At 37.9% G+C, this 19,687-nt stretch overlaps 1 protein-coding gene across 4 annotated transcripts in view; it reads right to left on the bottom strand.

Annotated features, from left to right (window-relative positions):
* The window catches only part of plag1 (pleiomorphic adenoma gene 1), a 42,351-nt gene that overhangs the window by 13,337 nt on the left and 9,327 nt on the right, over positions 1 to 19,687 (bottom strand). The window contains exons 2-5 of one of the 4 annotated variants that reach the window (XM_073042090.1): positions 14,779 to 14,901; positions 11,612 to 11,745; positions 768 to 910; positions 2 to 367 (exon numbers count right to left, since the gene is read on the bottom strand). In XM_073042090.1, the coding sequence (XP_072898191.1) occupies positions 2 to 243 (242 nt within the window). In that variant the 5' untranslated portion in view covers positions 244 to 367; positions 768 to 910; positions 11,612 to 11,745; positions 14,779 to 14,901. Of the gene's footprint in view, position 1; positions 368 to 767; positions 911 to 11,611; positions 11,746 to 12,667; positions 12,687 to 14,778; positions 14,902 to 19,687 lie in introns of those variants that run through there. The other 3 variants (XM_073042080.1, XM_073042098.1, XM_073042106.1) reach the window with 3 other exon arrangements.

The raw sequence follows: 19,687 nt of genomic DNA, 5'->3' as shown, positions 1-19,687 counted from the left end.
CCTCAGTAGTTTATACTTAGACACAAAGGCCTTGGTACAGTCCTCGTGTGAACACTTGTAGGGTCTCTCTCCAGTATGTGAATATGAATGCACTTTCAATTTCTCAACACTAGTGAAGATCTTTCCACACAATGGACAAGGAAAGGATTTTCTGGATTTGGTTTCACTACGTTTACGTTTCCCCACTAGAACCTTCTGGGTATCTGTTACTTCTAAAAGATCACCGGGGATGACAGTGGCCATCGCAGTCTGCTGTAGGCCTAATTACTGGACACTTGGTGTTTGCCCAGTTGTACTGATATAAAGCAACTTCTGTTTCTTCTTTCTGGTGTAGTTTCATGTGTTCAACACATTTGGCGGTTAGGACCTATAAAGCAAAAGTTAAGAGTTTCAGTCATTTTAGGCATCATAATGATATATAATGGCATCAATACTACCGATGTTCTGTACTTACCCAAATTTTCAGAGGTGATCTTCTACCTCAGGCTTATTTTCTTGCATTATGCCCACAACCCTTGATTCCCATAATGCCCAGTGTGTTTGTACAAACAGACTAATTCCCTTTGAACATCAACACTACCCAATCTCTAACCACTTAAAAATAGCTTTGCTTTTCTATTTGTGTGCAGTTCCAATGGGAATCAACAAATATTCCCATTTAGGACTACTGCAGCTGAAATCTACAATCACAACCATGGGTACTTCAGTAAGCAGAATTATTCTATGATGTTTAAAAAAAATCTATTGATACTCAAAAATCAACAAACCTTGGACGGCAGACACAGGTCACGCGTGTAGTTCCCTTTTAAGAAAATGGAAGTGGGGACACCGCACCGATCTACAGGTACGATTGAAATGCAGAGGTTCTAGGCTTCCACTCCTGACTATCCTGCTGGCGATTGTACAGTCTCTGGAAAATAAAATTGAAGACCTCAGAGCAAGACTGCTATACCAGTGGGACATCGGAGATGGCTATGTAATCTGCTTTATGTAAACACTGCCCACACTGGCAATTTTGGACTCAAAGCTGCAGCCCAATGGCTTCACCATTCTCTGTAAAGACAGGACAGCTGAATCTTTTAAAGCAGAGGAAATGGAGTATGCTCATGGTACACAAATGTGGTGATTCTATCTCAGACTAGTTCACCTGACCTGGAACACCTATTAGTCAAATGTCATGCATTTTATCTGCCGAAGAAGTTGTCTGCCTTCATCCTGATAGCAGTATACATTCCCCATTGGCCATCACCAGGCAGGCAGCGGAGGAGTCTGCAACATAATCAAGCAGGCGTGAAACAGCCCACCCTGTCACTGTGGGACATTTCAGCCAAGGAAGTCTCTGAATAACTACCACCAACATATCACCTGTGGAACCTGAGGAGCCAACACACTTGAGCAACAAGGATACTTACTATGCCATCCCAAGGCCACACTTTGGAAAGTGCCACTACCTGACTGTACTTCTACTCCCAGCATATAGGCAGAAACTAAAGACCACAGCACGAGTGGTGAGGACCAAAGAGGTATGAACAAGTGAGGATAAGGACTGCTTTGAGTTGGTGGACTGGACAATATTCAGGGATTCATCTTAGAGTCTGAGTGAATATGTCACAGTGTCACCGACTTTATCAAGACCTGTGAGTGTGACTGTGTGCCTTATAATATCAGACTGTTGTTGCATGAATGAAGTCAATGGAAAAAAGTACCAGTTGATATGAAGCAGAATATGTCTCATTCAACGAGATTCAGCAGGCAACATATTGAGGCCCTTTCAGTTGAAATGCCTAGCAGGCCCAACATGGGTTAAATATGTGCTAAGCATCAAAGGACAATTCCATATTTACAATGCATCCACAATGCTGTCTTTGAAACTACACATAAAATTCACGCCTTCAATTTGTACCCACAGCACAGACATCTAAATGAATTTTAATCAGCATTCTCTGGTCTGTGATTCAAGACTTTTTAGGAACCCATTTTTCAGAGCTGCATTTTAGATTAAATCTACAACTCCAATTTGAAGATTGGTGGCTGAAGTCAGTTGCTAAATGTAAATGTGATAAACCTCAAAATCACCTTAACAAGCCACAATTAAACCAAAAGCTATGGATGAACCAGGAAGGAAATTCATAGTCTGTTTCATAGATTCATAGAACTAGATCTGTGGTATTCAAGACCAGTGTTCTGGAACTATATAAGAAATCCTGGTATGACCTATGGAAGGCTACTTTAAGGGTGAGAAACCAATTCTGATGGAGGCTCATAATGGAATTAGGTGCACATTAGCTCTGGCAGGGTTTACAGAACACTACTTCCTACAAAGCAAAACTTATCATGAATGGCTGTGATGCTTCACTCCCAGGTGAGCTCAATGCCTTTTATGCATGCTTTGACAGGGAGAATAAAACTATACCTGTGTGAATCCCTACATCATCTGCTGACCATGTGATCTCTGTCTCAGAGGCCAATGTCAGAACACCTTTCAAGAGAGTGAACTCTTGCAAGGTGTCAAGCCCGGATGGTGTATTTGGCAGGACTCTAGAAACCTGTGCTAACTGGTGGGAGTGTTCAAGGATATATTCAATACCTCACTGCTGCAGTCTGAGGTTGTCTCCACTTCAGAAGGGCCCAAGGAGAGCAGGATGAGCTGCCTCAACAACTATCAACCAGTGGCACTTACATCTACTGTGAAGAAGTTCGTTGAGAAGTTAGTCATGGTCAGAATCAACTCCTGCCTAAGCAAGATTCTGGTGCTGCTGCAGTTTTCCTTTTGCCATAAAAGGTCTACAGTGGATTCAATCTCACTGGCTCGCTATTCAGCCTTGGATCACCTGCACAATAGTAATACCTATGTCAGGCTGCTGTTTATTGACTAGAGCTCAGCATTCACAACCATATCCTCAGTGCTAATCAACAAACTCCAAAGACTGGGCATCTGTACTAACTGGATCCTTGACTTCCTTACTGGGAGACCAGTCAGTGCAGATTGTAAATAACATCACCTCATCAATGACAATCAACACTGGCACACCTGGTCTACTCTCTCTACACCCACAATTGTGTGGCTAGGCACAGATGAAACAGCATCTATAAATTTGTCACGGCAACTACTTCAGATGGTGATGAGGTGGCGTATAAGAGCGAGATAGCTCAGCTGGTTGAGTGATGTCACAGCGAGAACCTTGTACTCAACATCAGTAAGACCAAGGAATTGATTATGGAGGGGAATCGAGGGAAGACACACCAGACCTCAGAAGGATGTAAAGGGTGAGCAGTTTCAAGTTCTTGGGTGTCAACATCGCTGAGAATGGACCTATGAGCATATCTCAAGTACTGATTATGTGACCAGTGACACCAATCTCTGAAAAGTGTTGATAATGGCTGGGATCACCCTTCTTGTTAAAGACACCACCCTGAAGGAGGCAATGGCAAACTATATTATGTGTATATATTTTTTTATACACACACGCACACACAACGAAGGTCGGCCAGTGCCCTTTGTATGGCCTCCGGCAAGGGACATAGAGAACCCTAATCTCAAGATGAGGAATCTGGCAAGGAATCAAACTTATCGATGAAGGGCTTGAAAGATGTGCCCCCTTCCTTAACTATTCCGTTGCCCGACTTTTTCTTGCAGTGTTTCCACCGCATGGCATAGAGGGTGGGAGTGGACTGATTGTGGATAGTTATATACACACACACACATTGTAATTTATAGTTTTATTATTATGTATTGCAATGGACTGCTACTGCAAAACAGCACATTTCACAACATATGGCTGTGATGTTAAACCTGCTTCTGCTTATTATGTGCACCATTAAAATTTTCCACTAGTATTTCATTACCACATGGTGAAGCTAGTAATGCCACTGCCTAACTGTGCAAGATATCAGAGTTCCAGCCTGACCGTGGGTGGTTTTTTATATAGAGTTTGCATGTTCTCCCTGTGGTTGCATGGGTTTCTTCTAGGTACTCTGATTTCTTCCCACATCCCCGAGATGTAGCTGTGTTGGTGAGCGGTAGAAATTTAAGGGCAGGGTTGATGTAAATGAATGGCATGGATTTAGTGGGTCAAAGAGCCCATTGCTATACTATATTCTGAATTGGGGAATGGGTTAAAACTGCACTATGAACCTAAGCTAAATTTCAGTGGCTATAAATGACCAATGTACAACATCATGTACTTGAATAAATTCTTTAAGGTCACTGTATTTCAAGATTGCTTTGTAACCAATGCTCTCATTATTTGACACTAACTCGATCAATTTACCATTCAAGATTTCTATGGTTTTAATGACCTGGTATAACGGAGTATTCAAAACTGCACAATGCTTTTGTCTGCTCAAATTCATTACCAACAACAAATCAGAATTCCACACTGAACGGTTTTATTGACGTGTGCTATAAAACTATAAACTATAAAACTAACCTCCTCAACATACAAAAGGCTATGTGCCTATTTGGAAAGCTACATGGTTAGGCATCTAGCTCAACAGGTAATATTTCCCGCACTTCCTTCAGTTTTACTGAGGCCCAAGTTTGTCCAATGCTTGATGTCTTCACATTCACACCCCTGCCTGAAACTCACCAGGTCCCTGTTTCTTGCAACCCTGCAAATCAGCAGGTATCCAGTTCCCCTGAAACTTAGCAACTGTACTGGAAAATTGATTATATTACTGTGTAACATCTTGTAAAAAAAAACTAAACCCTTATTGTGGAATTAACATCATTATTATCCAATAACTGCAAAAAATCTGCCAGTCCAGCATCACTGTAATCGAGTTTGACTCTAATGGCAAAATATATACTTTGTAGCAATAAAAATCATTTTTTTTTTTCAGTTTTCGAGCCAAGAGGAGAAAAGAGATGCAGAAGAAAACATTTACCTGCTCAGATTCTTCTTCTGAGTTCTACTCACTGTGGGAATTAACATCATCCTGCTCGCTGAAATGTTTTTCTATTTAAAAGAAATTGTTTGCGGAGATAATATTGATGGACAATTTCTTTAGTTCTTGCAAGTCAGTAAAAAGAAAGAATTTTGTGACAATGATGGTATCGCATCTCAGAAATAGGCCAAAGAAATTCTTCCATATATCTTTTAATTATGTCAATTCTGCACAATTTTTTGTAGGCAGTCTGGCAATGCAAACCTTTTTCAAGAGCTGGCAAATGTTGGTGCTGAAGATGCTTCAGATAACATAATCTTGAATTAATCAGGATAAATTAAATACATTTTATTTCATTTCTGCAAAATGTGGGCATTGCTGGTAAGTGCAACATTACTCACCCTTAATCCCCTTCAAAGTGGCGGTGAGCACTCATTTGGAGGAAGGTACTTCATTGTTGTTGGTTCGGGACGTTCAGGATTTAGATTCAGTGTTAGTGAATAAACAACGATTTTTTTCCAAGTAGGGATGGTGTGCAGCATAGAAAGGAACTTAGAATGGTGATATTCTCAGACATCTGGCTGCCATGGTCTTCTTACAACAATCCCCAGATCATTAAGGGTGAGGGTGAAACGACACAATGCTATGCCTAAATTCAGTGCCAAATGTCATTCAGTTTTAATGTAGTGTTTCTAAAAGAACTGAATGGCTTGTTAGACTATCTTAGAGGGCAATTTAGTCACTGGTGGATTCATTAGCTAGTAATGAAATCACGTATGGTAGAACATAGAACTATCAATTTCTTTCACTGATACAATCTGGTAGTGACATAGTCAACATTACAGAAATAATTTTTTTTCCTAAAGTCTGGATTACTTAAATTCCCAAACAACCACGTCAGACTGCTGCAACATTCATGGAGTCAGGGACTTGTACTATATTTTTGAGTACAACTATATTTTACTGCTATGTTTTATGTGCTATATGTGCCTTGTGCAGTGTATGACTGTTAGTACTGTGTTTTGCACCTTGGTCTCATAGTAATGCTGTTTCATTTGGCTGTACTTGTGTTGAATGATAATTAAACTTAAACTTGCAGAATTTGAATACACTGTCTGTTGGTCGTATTCAAACTTACTTGTCCAAAACTCTTGATTACCAGTGTCCAGTAATTTAATCTTTGTGTCATGGCTTCCTCCCCCCTCCCCCCCCCCCCCACACATACACACACATTTTTTATTCATGTTTACTTTAAAATTGGCTAGTTGTCAAAGCATTTCTGTGGATGCCCTAAACTAGAAAGCATTAATGAAGAAGCCTTCAAGAACTTTGTTGCCTCTAAGTTCTTGTACTGAGGTGAACATGGTTGTTTCACTGTTCCAACATACACTGAACTCTACCATCTTGGGGACCTTACATGGCTATTTGTTTCACTATACCCGTACCACAATATTTAATTAGTAATAGCAAATTAAAGCTTTGTGTCTTAAAAGTATATACTGTTTAAGAAAGAATTCTTTGGAAAATGTTAAAATTTGTATTCAAGCATTGATAACATCAACAAAAAACAACATTAGTCTTTTCAAAGAAATATCAGACAGAATAACATAAATAGCGTAATTTGTCTACCTGAAACAACAAGGACTTCCATCTCACTGTGACACAGATACCTCTTTTGCACCCAATTACATTTACTCATCTCTTCTACTCTTTCCTTATAATGCTGTAATCATTTTCAAAATGTTACCACCTCACATTTCTGCCACTATTTCAGACCTTGTATGGCTACTTGCAACAGCTTTCTTAAAAGTTGCATGTTCTTTTGACATTACTACCAGAAACAAAAATCGCAATCAGTCATACTGCACACTCAATTTCTGCACACGAATGGCTCCATTCACATGATGTTTTTTTTGGTAAACTCAAAGCCTCATCTTTACTAAAGAGCAGTATGTACAAATGAACAAAATATTCCTCCCAAGATCCACATTTGACACAACTTCCTACCGATTGTCCTGAATTATATAGGAACAAACTACAAATATCCCATTACTTTAACAGTCAAGTTGTCCTGCCAGCTACAAGAACTTGTGTACAGACACTTCAAGTCTCTGGTCTTTCACAAATTTTAATGCTGTACCATCTGGATCAAATTTCCATGCCTCTTCTGCATTCTTTTTACAAAGGTTTATGATTTCACATTCCATAAACCTTTATAGTAGGACCAAAAGGAAATCACATAGCCCTCGTATCAATGTTAAATGAGATGTCAGACCAGAGACTTGCGTGTATGTGTACAGTACATGCACTCTTGAAGTTGTCAGGATAATTTATGTACAACCTTATGTACAATCTCCATTCTCCCAAATCCATCTACAAATTCCTCTTGTTCCCCAAGAACTCTATTGCTTTCATTCTATAATGTATTGTAATATGCATTTGTCAACCTGGGGGTAAAAGCTAGGTTACTTGAGTTTTGTATAATCTTCAAATTTAAATTAAGTTCTGTACACTCAAAGCACCAATAATTTGCAATGCTCAGAAGCTTTTTTAATAAGAAGAACCTATGAAAAAGGATAACAACTTGTCACGCCATTCAATATGTTCTTGGCACCACAGACCCCTCTAAAATGGAATAAATATGCAATGTTTACTCTTCACTTTCTGTCCCTTGAATAATTCCAACCAGACTACATGCCTACTTTTCCAAATGATTTTTCAAATAGGCAACACATTTCATTCATGTTGTCTGCTCCTCTTTGACCCCCGATCTGGCACTCTCTTCAACCATTCACGCATTTGAGGGCTGATGTTAAATACCGATTTATTGTCATAATCTCTTTGCTACCAAAGAGAAAAAAAACAGAAATGTGTTTTCTGTTTAGCGAGATAGAATTAGTGAGCTACAAGAACTAGTGCTGGGACCTCAATTTTAAAAAAAAAAATAAAGAATCTGCATCAATAACTTGGATGAAAGGACCTGAAAGCATGGTTGCTGCATTTATTGATATTTTGTAAACAACAAGGTGTGAAAAGTACAGAGAGAAGGACACAAGATGTGTGGGTACAGATCAAGCAAATGTGGGAAAATATGGTCCATTCTGACAGTGAAATGTCAAAAGAAACTGCATTTTATCTAAATGTTAAGAATTTTGCAGAAATTTTAGTTGTGGATCTGGATAACAGGTCCATGATATGCAAAAGGTTACTGTGGTAGCATATTAAGTCAAGTGAAATTTACTGTAATTTAACTACATACATGTATATAACTTATAACATGTATATAGAAACAAGACAACTTTTCTCCAAACCAAGGTGTAAAGTGCAGTAGTACACATAATACACAATAGCTTATGAAGGCAAGAATAAAATCTACAGCTGAATAAGCAAAAGTGCATTAATATTAAATATTGTAAGGTACGATACAGATTACCCAGAGACATTTTGAATGCTTTCAGGTAGTAAGTTCAGAATCCTAATGACCTGGGGGAGGAATCTGTTTCTCTTCCTGACCATTCTTGTGTTTATGCATCATAGTCTCCTGCTTGATGGTAGAAAAGTCAGAGGATGCTGGATGGATGGGTGGGATCCTTAATAATACTAAGGGCCCGGTGTATGCAGTACTCCTGATAAATGTCCCTGATGGTTGGTAGGGAGACCCCTATGATTCTCTCAGCTGTTCTCCGTCCTTTGCAGGAACTTCCAGTCTGATGCTTGACTGCTCTCCTACTAGATAAGCAATGTAACTTGTCAGGAAACTCTCAATGGTGCTTCTGTAAAATGCAGATAAGATGGGGGGGGGGGGGGTGCGGGAGTAGGAGGACTTGCTTGCCTCGATCCTCTTAGTAGTGGAGGTGCTGCTGTGCCTTCTTGTTCAGGGAGGTGATATTAAGGGACTCAGGTTATGTCATCCATGATGTGAACTCCCCTCTACAGAGGAGCCATGTATTCACAGAGGTAGATGGTCTGTCTGCACCTTTCTGAAGTCCACAATGATTTCCATCTCGTCATCGTTCTTGATAAGGCCAACACTGTTGCGTCATCTGCAGACTTGATGACATGGTTTAAGCTGGATCCCGTGACACAATCACACGTCAGCAGTGTCAACAGTGGCAGGCTGAGTGTGCAGTCTTGGAGGAGCACCATTGTTTAGTGTAATGGGACGAGAGATGCTGCTGAAGTCTATAAACAGCAGTCTGGCATACGAGACCCCATTGTCCAGGTGGGACAGGACAGAGCGGAAGGCAGAGTCTATTGCATTGTATTTGAGCGATAATCGAACTGGAAAGGGAGCCAATGTAACCGGGAGAAAGACTTTAGTGTACTCCATGACCAGCTGCTCAAAGCATTTCATAGTCATTTAGGCAGGTTCTTCTGTACTGAATGAAGGGTGCTGCCTTGAAAACTGAGATTACCTTGATATAGGACTACCTTGTATTAAAATAAAGTAAAAACATACACCAAGATAAACCAAGATACATTAAGATTCAAAACAGACACCAGAATTCTTGTGAATATGCATCAGAATGTTTGCCTTGTCAATTCCTTGAGTAAGTTTATCCTTAAAAAATGATTGCATTTTGTTTTCAGTTATCAGTCTCTATTAATACAAAAAGCTGTTAACCCTTTGCAGTCCCAACTGTTGTTGGAAGTGGTCACATGCATTTGAGGTAAGTTTCTAATTGGTCTTATGCCAGAGTCTTCTCCCATTCTTTCCAGTACTGAAGAATGGTCTCAGCCTGAAACATTGTCTACTTGTTCATTTCCATAGATGGTGTTTGACCTGATTTCCTCCAGCCTTTTGTGTTATGAATATTTGTTAGCTACATGAAGTGTTCATTTGCTTAATTTTACAATCTAGGAATTAAACTCTTAGTATTTAGTTCTATAAAGCTTTTAAATTTTTAACTGCATGCTCTGGCATATATTATTTTAACCAGTGGAGTAGCGACTGCAGCTGAGAATTAAACATGACATGAAATCAAATTTCAGATAGGTGTCTGATCATGTCAATGGAGCTTTGAGTCATGGTAATTTTTTTAATGATCTGAATTGAGATGAATGGTATTGTTTAGCTCTAGTTCAAACATTCCAGTTACTGTAAGTTTGAGAGCTTGTTTGTTTGGACCGCCTACTCACACATAGAAGTTTTGTTAGGCAAAATGGAAATACAGATTTGAAAGATTAAATCTATGAATACTAAGTTGTCTATTTGATTTTGGATCCTCAAGAGAAGGTTTGTACGAGTTTAAAAATCGAAGGCAGTGTAAATTATTTACCATAAAACCAGAATTAACACTGCTTCCGGTGTAGATAAGCACTGAGATGTTAATTATTTCCACTGGCAGCTCCTTCCAACCAGCAGAGAATTTTTAATTGGGGAAAACCAGACGAACTTTGTCAAAACCTGCCAGTCAAACAATATGTTTTTAAGTTTTAGAAATGGAAGAACAAAGACACAATCAGGATATACAGTAAACTGCAATCCACTGCCCAGAGTGTTTTGACTCTGGCTCACCAGGTTGTTGTTCCCCATATTCCCTTTAAACTCTCCATGTTCCTGTGCTCCATTTGAATGCTCCACATTATTAATTACTACATAATAAGAACACAAAAAAGTGAATTATAAGTGTTTTGGGGTATGATTAGGAATAACATCAAATACTCCAGCTGGAACATCTAGAGCCCTGAGGGTTCCAGATTAGAGTTTTATTTTATTGGGATTACATTCAATAATGGATATTCCATTTAGGAAAAGTGCACCAAAATAGGTAATAACTAATGTCTTCAAAAGTGCAATTGGTTTCAGGCAGATAACAAGCTGCAAAATAAAAAGCTGAAAACTGAGGGATGGGTTTTGGATAGGCAGTTCCTTAACAAAATATCATGAAATACTCCTGAGGTGAGTATCAAGTCAAAGGCACTGATGCAAGTACCATACAGGGACCAATTTTGAAACCAGTTAGATTAACACCTAACCGTACATAGGTTTGTAGGGAATAAGCCCCATGCTGAGACAAATTATACTGGCCAAATTAATGATCACAAAAGTACCTGACACCATTAAATCCACTAATGTACACATACATATGCTTTACAAGAGCAAGAGGAATATTACAGATGAGTAATTATAGTGTTTCTACTGTCATAGGTAAAAGGATCACTGGAACAGTGAACTTAACCCTAAATGATAGGGGATGGTGGACAGCACGAGGGGTAATAAATCAACTGGAAAAGTAACCAGGGCTACCCCGACACAGATGCTGCTCAACCCACAGCCTTCTTCCAGATTCCAGCATGTGCAGCCTCTTACATAACCAAGTTGGAAGCCTGGGTAATCTGATAGGAATAGACTTGCAAAATTGCTTTGGCAGCCATCACTCAGTGGCTCCAAGGACAAGGTGATGATAAGAGTGAATGATGCATGAATGTTCTGTTGAATTTTCTACAAACCTACAGGTGAGACCCATGAAATGCAATTAGCATACAGCCACCAATGTGATACAAGAGTTCAGTTTATCCCCGGTGGTGATGGATGATGGACTCAAGTCTTAAAATTAGTTATGTAGGAGATTAGCTGCATTCTCAGACTATTTGCCATGTTGTCATAGGTCTATAGGTAGGTAATTGTAAATGATCAATAGAATTGTCTCATTACAAGACAAGCCCAAAGCAAAGTAGCATTCCAGGAAGCAAGACTATATGAGAATACAAGAAAACTTACCAGTAATTCACTAACTTGTTGGGGGCTACCCGAATGGTAATGATAGGGTAGTTGCAAAGCACCAAAAGACACCGTATATAGCATTCATTACCTCCTAACAGGCCATGGGAGTGAGTAGTTCCCAATTCTGCTATCTAGATAAAATAGAATTTGATAAACATTGTGACCTCAAACAAGTACTGGGCAATCTCAAGCAAATGTGAGGTCACCAAGACTTGGCTTGCATGGTGAAAACAGTTTATCCAGGTCAGAATTCATCCACACTTAATTTTCTCTCCATGTTGCCTTAAGTTATATTCTTGCCCTTTTCCAAACTATCTTATTCTTTGTTCTGGAGACCAGCAACTTCACCTTTTACTTTTTCCAAAGCTGTTGAAACTACCCCCTACCTATTTAAATTAAAGCCCCATCCACAGGTCTAGTTATGTAATTTGCCAGGACCCTGGTGCCAGTATGGTACAGGTAGATCCCGTCCTATTGTAACAGATCCCCCCTTCTTCAATACTAGTGCAATGTCCCACAAATTCAAACCCACTTCTCCCACACCAATCATCAAGACATCAACTCTCCACTCTTAACAAGATTGTCCTCCTTGTGCAAGTCTCATGCAAACAACTTAATAGAATAACATGACTGGAGTACAACACACCCTGAAGGGCACCTATATCACACAGGAGCTAAGGTAGTCTGTAGAAATACTGTTCATGTGGAATGTGCATCTATTGCCTATGAGGAGGGTTTCTCCATGTGCTTCCACATCCAAATGTGCAGGTTGGTTGGCAAGTTAATTGGCCACAGTAAATTATACCTGGTGTGTAACTAAGTGGAGAATCCCTGGGGAAAGGAAATCGATGGGAAAGATGGGAGGTGAAAAGGGCAAGGGGAGGGCAAAGCCCCCATCAAAAATGGGGGTTTGATGGCCAGCCTGGACTCAGGAGGCTAAAGAAGCCATCTCTGCATGACTAAATGGCAACACAGACAGGCAAGTTACATCCAAAGTTCAAGGAGGAAATAAGGACAACAGAAGTCTAAGAGTAGAGTTAGGATAGTACCCACTATGCATTCAGGGAAATCCAGTATTTATGTAGATCCACTGGACAATCTGATACATCCTCTCCATGACCTACTGAATAAGCAGTGGAGCACCCTTTCAGACAGACTCATTCAGCTCCGCTGTCACAAGGATCGTCACAGAAAATCTTCCCAACTGCAATAAGCAAATGTGACAGGAGAACACTTCATAGTACAATTGCCTGTTTCATCCCATACATTATTGCAAATTACTGAACATTGATAAATGGTGTATATTCTGTACTTTATTAGTCATGTCTGCACATTGCTATGTGGTTTTTAGATGTTGCTGATGTAACAAAAGAATTTCCCACTCAGGATCAATAAAGTATTTATTATTTGATCCAATTCACATTTGACGATCTGGTCATACAAATTGTACTGGTTCCGTTTTCAAGAATAGTTAGCTGTCCTTTCTGCAAATGTAGCCATGAGCACGTGAAAGTTATATTAAAAAATACCAAGGTATTGCTGTATATTAGAGTATTAATTAGCACCTCAGACTTCCAAATGGAACTAAACTCGATACTTCCAAGATATTTTAGCTTAGTAATAGTTTCCTTGGATCGAGAAAGGGTTACTGCAGTAGGCCAGCTTAAATCTGGGACATGGTACATAAGGTTAGACAGAACATCTCTAGGAACCGCAAGTTTGCAGTTGCCTTTAAGAGATGTGGTTGGAGTCAAACATTGTTAATTTAAGGGATGCCTTGTGAGACCACTCATACGGACCCGAGGCAGGACTCTCCAAGATAAGACACCTGGAAAATAGTATTGCACTGGACAAGTTTTAAATGAGATCAGTGTATATTCATTGTTATAATGTTCCCATCAATCTTTCATGTTTTTTAATATATAAAAATAGCATATTGACTGAATCTGTTACGTAATCATATCCCTTTCCCTTATGCAGGTAAACAATTGATCAAATACACTTCTGTTTAACCAGAATAGACAGGTGAGTGTGATTCTTTTGATCCACAACACTAATTTGCAAGTACAACATGCAATTTAGACATCCAACAGAACTTTGTTTATTCTAAAGGTTCTGAATCCAAATTCGCACTTTAGTCTTTAAGCATTCATTCAAGACTAAGTAATGACTTAATTCCTCTTCTTGTAGGATCCAAAGTGATTAATGTAGCCTTCGTGTGAACATTGACTGTTCCACAATTGGGTACAATGAGCAAGTAGGTAGTGAGGTGCTGTGCCCCTGCCATTTATGGGGTGTGTCTGTGTGTCTGCACTCAATACCACAGTCATGGGCCATTTGCGCTATCCCATTGCAAGGAAAAAGGTTAGTTTAAGCTTAGACTTGGTGCAAATTTAAAAGTGATTAGAGATTTGAATACAACAAGCAAGTCTTTGGAACAGTCCAGACAGGGCATAAATGGAGCAATTGCTTCATTTTGTGGGAGATTCTGGAGGGTGGGCTAGGGGCAGAACTGGGGGGAGGTGATCACCATTTAAGATAAACCGAAAACTTGAGGATCGTGCATCTTTAGAACTCTTCCTAAAACATCAGTGGAACCAGGTTTCTGATTTTTATCATCAAAAGAGACAAGGTTCTTAATAAGGGGATGAGAAGTTACAGCTTAGCCCTGACCTTATTGAATGGCAGACAAATCTAGAAGAGCCTTCTCATTTCTAAATTTGTGGGTTCACAGGCTACTTTTCAGATCTCTTCTGCTATCTATATCCAATTTTCTTTAATATGTTCAGTACTCTAAAACTAATCTCTCATTTTAACCTTTACATCTTTAATAATTCAAATTCTCTCCAAATGCGGCTCCTTCACTTACTATTGGAACGTGTCCATTTAACAGCAGAAACAATTGCCTCAAAGATCTCCAGTTCATGTGCAATTTAGCTTAATCATCTTTGAATCAAAATCTGTTCCGAACCCTTATTAACTCAAATACTAAAGGCACTTTCTTGATACTCTTCATTATCCCTCATACTTGATGCTAAACCAGAATAGCATCCCCCACACAGCCCGACCGAGATATTCACATTCCTAACAGTTCAAAATAATTTGCATCTAAAAACCTTCTGCATACTAAGCCCACATTGACAAAAGATGGGCATCATATTTACCTTCTTTGTACTTTACCGTTTAAAAATAGTTCAAATTTCCAGATTCACGTATAGCATCCTCAGCCAGTTTCACCAATTCTTCTGGGTTGTGAGCAGAATTGGCCGTGTCCCATTTTTGACGGCCTAAAAAAGGATGAAGTGATCTTCAGATAAACTTTGTAATCAGCACATCTTCATTCACTTAAGTATTGCTAGGGATATTAAATTCAACTTAAGAAATCGGATGCGAATTATTACATTACAAAATGCCGAGCATTTCATTTTCAGTAGGAGAGGTTTTGCTATTTAGAAACATACCAAATCAGCAGTAAGGTTGAGATGTACAAATTCTGGCAAAACTCTCAATAGAAAATGCATCAACTTCATACTATTGCAAATCTTTTGAATGATACAATTCAAATTACTCTTACATTCTGTCCGAGAATTTACTGAGACAAGATTTCTGATTTACATATTTAGGAAAGTCTGGTCAGTACAAGTTGCTGCATGATTTAATGCATGATAAATTGTGGATGGTGAAACATGGCGTATTATACAATACAGCAAATTACTTTAAGTAATTTAAATAAATTACTCCAAGCAAATATTGCATAGGATACATTCATGCTGTAACAGGTTTTAAATGGCAACAACCATTTTGCTTAATACTTTGAGATGTTAATGGACCACTACTAAAAACCATAGTTATTTAAAAATAGAGTCCAAATGCTCCAAGGTGAATAAATATTAAAGAACAAGTGACTTTGGCTAATACTATTGCTCAGCTTGCAAAGACAAAAATCTCAGTTGACTATTTCATATCAAAAACCATTAAGTCCCATGGATTTGTTAAAAAGCTACAATTTTTCCACATACAACATTTAACTGTCCACAGGAATTTATAACATACTGCCATCCCAATGCATTCCAGCTACCCATTAAGTCAGTTCTTTTTTGTAATTTCTCTTTTATTGAAGTTTCAAACATTTCCACAAGATGTATTTCAGATATTGTACATATATATCATATGGTCACATATACCGCAAATCTCCACAATATTTATCTGAGGTAAAAGAGGAAAGAAAGAACAAGTGAAAGGAGAAAACTATGTACAAGGAGTGATCTTTTTTTTAAAAAAAACATTCTTTCAAGTCAGTTCTAATGTATTGAAATACCAAGCTCAACAAAAAATTATAACTATAGTGTGAATAAGTCTCTTCCCTGTTGGAAAGCATGCATTTTAAATATTTTGAAGTCTATTGAACACCAAATGCTCCTGAATATATTTCGATAAACTAAATCAGAATAAACAACTTTGCTTTGGATATTACTGGGCTTTTTAGTGTGATGTTAACTGAAGAAGTACTCTGCCCAATAATTTAAAAGCTTTGTAGAACATTGAATATCCAAGTTCCTTACCCTAGATTTGACTTTTGGTATTTTAGATAATTTTTGTAGTCAAGCCCAAATTCTTACTTCCCTGAGTTTTATTCTTAGCTTGATTATTGGGTAAACTAATCTGCTCAGGAAACCAGCAGCAACCCATCAGATAATTTATTTATTTATTTTTAAAATGATGGACATTAGACATCCTGATGTTAACTAAAATTAAGAACACGGTAAATTTATAAGAGTTATACATTTACTTTGGAAAGACTCCTATCTGATTTGTGGAATACCAAAACTAAACTCATTGATATCAGCATTTATAATCTTAAATTGTTTGTTACAGGTTTGAAATTTAATGTTTTACTCTCAAGTTCACATATTGGACACAAATTACCAGTTTTTAAAAAATTGAACAATTTAATCACAGAAAACAGTAACTAGGATTATGAGTGACCCAGAATACATGTAATGAAGAAATAACCAGTAAACCAGGCCATGAAAACCTGATAGTTTCAGGATTTCTGTGCACAAGTAGAACATCAAAATCAATTATTTTTTGCAGCATTCAATGAAAGAGGGAAACTACTTGCATTGAAGTGACAATGAAACAAATCCTGCTAAAAAAAAATTAAAACAAATGCTGAACTTTATTGTAAAAACTCGTGAGCTTTTGAAGTGATTTAGTAAGCTAGTGTTTAACATGATCTTGGCATTTAAACTTACAAAACAGAAATTACTATTTGCTTACTTATTTACATGATTACTCAACAGCACACATTTGTAGATTTAGTCCCATACTGATGGCTGATGAGTGTGTCTATTATGTGATTACCTAAACTGATATTTCATCTGTTTATAATATACTTTAAATCTTTAATTTTGTATTCCAAAATGTATCCAGTTTTCCTCTGATTGACAGTGATAGCTTTAATGCAATTAGTAAACTTGTAAGACGACAAAGCAGCTGGATACCAGATATGACTTTGAAAATTGATATCTAATTTTCTGAAACTGGAAAAGTCTTCAAAATCTGGCCCAATTTCTTGCTACAAACTCAAAACTAGAAGTCTGAAACACTAAATACAAATCATTAATAGCACTATTCAAATTTACATTAGCCTCCAATTTTTTAAATAAAGGTTTGTAAAGCTGATCTGCAAAAATGGAATGAAAACATTTAATTTCTTAAACAATTTTTGTTGTATTCCAAATCAAAACAATGCATTTTTAGTGATGCTACCATAACATTTCAATCAAAACTCCAGCTGCTTCTACCCAAACAATTCCTGATTCCTATGGTACAGCACTGTGAAAATCTTCAATACCTAGGTTAAATAGAAACAATCCAAGTTGTATCAGATTAATTTCCTGCTTCTTAAAAGGTCATATTTCATCCTATAACATTAAGCTTAAAATTAAAATTGTGCTGTTGTCAAAACTGCACCAATAATTAAGAGACATCAATGCAGCTTGTGTATTAAAGATAGGCAGTATTCATTAAACAAATTTACTGCCGAGTCTTTCAGTTTCAGGGGCAGAATTGTTTAATGAACACTACATATCTCTAATACACTAGCTGCATTGATAACTCTTAATAGTCAAAACTCTACCCTCCAAAGGAATTATGGCCTTTTCAAATTTATTGATCTCTCCTTTGGGCAGTATTTGTTGAAGTGGTTGTTACTATCCAAACAAATTTGGTAAGCCCGTGCAATGCATTTTTGAACAACCACACCACCAGTTAATAATCAACTCCATAACAGCCACTGATTAAGAAATTCTTATTTTGGACAACAGTACAGTTAAAGAATTGTTGTAAGTTCAGCTAATGTTAAACCACCTTTTTAAAAATTGAAGAGGCACAGATTAGGAACAAAGACATTTAGTACAAGCTATGCCCTACTCTTGTAGTATTGCAAAAGTGTTGATCCAGAAGTGCTCACAATCACTTATGGGAAGATGATGACTCGGGCTAGATAGGACAGCACATACTAATCACGATTACTTTCCTCTTGATAAGCCAGTGTATTGCTGTAAATTAATAGGGGCTGTTTACAAGTTTGTATGGAACTAGACATTAGAAAAACTTGGCACTGAAAAGCAGAACATAGGCAATCCAAGAATCCACTGAACGCATATGGTGATGTCACAAAGTCACAGGATCGCAATTGCCTTCTCTTTTGTGAAGATTCTGATTGGGTTTGTTTGCACCCACAAGATTTCCTCCTTAGGAATACCAGCACAACTAAAACCAAAAGGCCAACAGTCAAAATAATCCACTAATACAATGCTAAGTGGCAGTTTATCTAGCACAAAATATTCCTGTGAAGTTCTCTATCTTATTTTGTGCCAAGAACTAGCAATTCAAATTTACCCAAGAACAATTGTCCCATTTTACAATTAAGAAATTCATTTTTAAAAGCAGTGAAGTAGTAACCTCGTTCAAAGGAACAGATGCATGAATCTAGGATGATGGGCTTTTTGAAGGTTGTAGAGGCAATTTATAATAAATTGTTTTGTTGGCAGCTAAAAACATTGTAAAAGGATAGATTTGCACATTGCCTTCAAGCAGAGTTCTAATTGCAATTACTCTAATAAAGTCAATTCTCAGTAAGGGTTTCAGCTGAATTAAAGCACAAGTCAAAAAGGGAAGAGCTTTAGAGGAGACAAAATAGCCAGATTGGTAACTGAATGGATGCAACTTGATTTGTATTGAATGACAGGCAGCTTTTTGGAAGAAAAACAGCTTAGTAGCAGTAGTGCTTTTTAGTATACAAGCATAGAAGGCTGGATTAAATAGTAATGTTGGCCCAAAAAGTCTAACAGCCAGTTAAATTGTCCTACTTGTTTACTAACTCTGCAAAAGTTTCATGATTTTCAAAATACAAATCGCTTTCCAATGTTGCATCAATTTCACTTTCTTGGTGTTTTATATAATGCAAAATATTTCAAATCTTTCCTGAAATTTTGCCCACGTTTGACCCATCGACTAAGATACCCCACAACCAGAAGATGACTCAACTTGGAGAATCCTAATCGAGTCCCTCCTTGGTACCAATAAGACCCAGTGTCTGGAAAGAAAAGAAATTCTCTTAATATCCCCTGGATCTTATCAACATTGAAGGGTGATGCCCAGTATTGGTTTCCAATTTTTGACTTCAAGATGGCAAAACATTACATCAACTTGAAACACTGCATGTAGAACATAAGACATAGGATCAGAATGAGGCCATTTACCCAACCAATTAGCTCTACCAATCAGCTGCAAGATGATGACCGATTTTCCCTGAACTCCAGTCTCCTGACTTCTCCCCATACCCTTTGATGCTCTTACTAATCAAGAACATTTGCATTAAATATACAAAATGACTTTGCCTCCACAGCCACCTGTGGAAATGATTTCAACAGATTCACCACCCTCTGGCTAAAGAAATTTCTCATCTGTTCTAAAGGGACGGCCTTCTATTCTAAGAATGTGCCCCACAATTGGGAACATCCTCTCCATGGGCACCATCTAGGCCTTTCAATATTTGCTAGGTTT

This window comes from Hemitrygon akajei, chromosome 1, assembly GCF_048418815.1.
Source record: "Hemitrygon akajei chromosome 1, sHemAka1.3, whole genome shotgun sequence".
NCBI classification, from domain to species: Eukaryota; Metazoa; Chordata; class Chondrichthyes; order Myliobatiformes; family Dasyatidae; genus Hemitrygon; species Hemitrygon akajei.
Note: the sequence above shows the minus strand (reverse complement) of the source record. Positions and strands in the feature narration are given on the sequence as shown.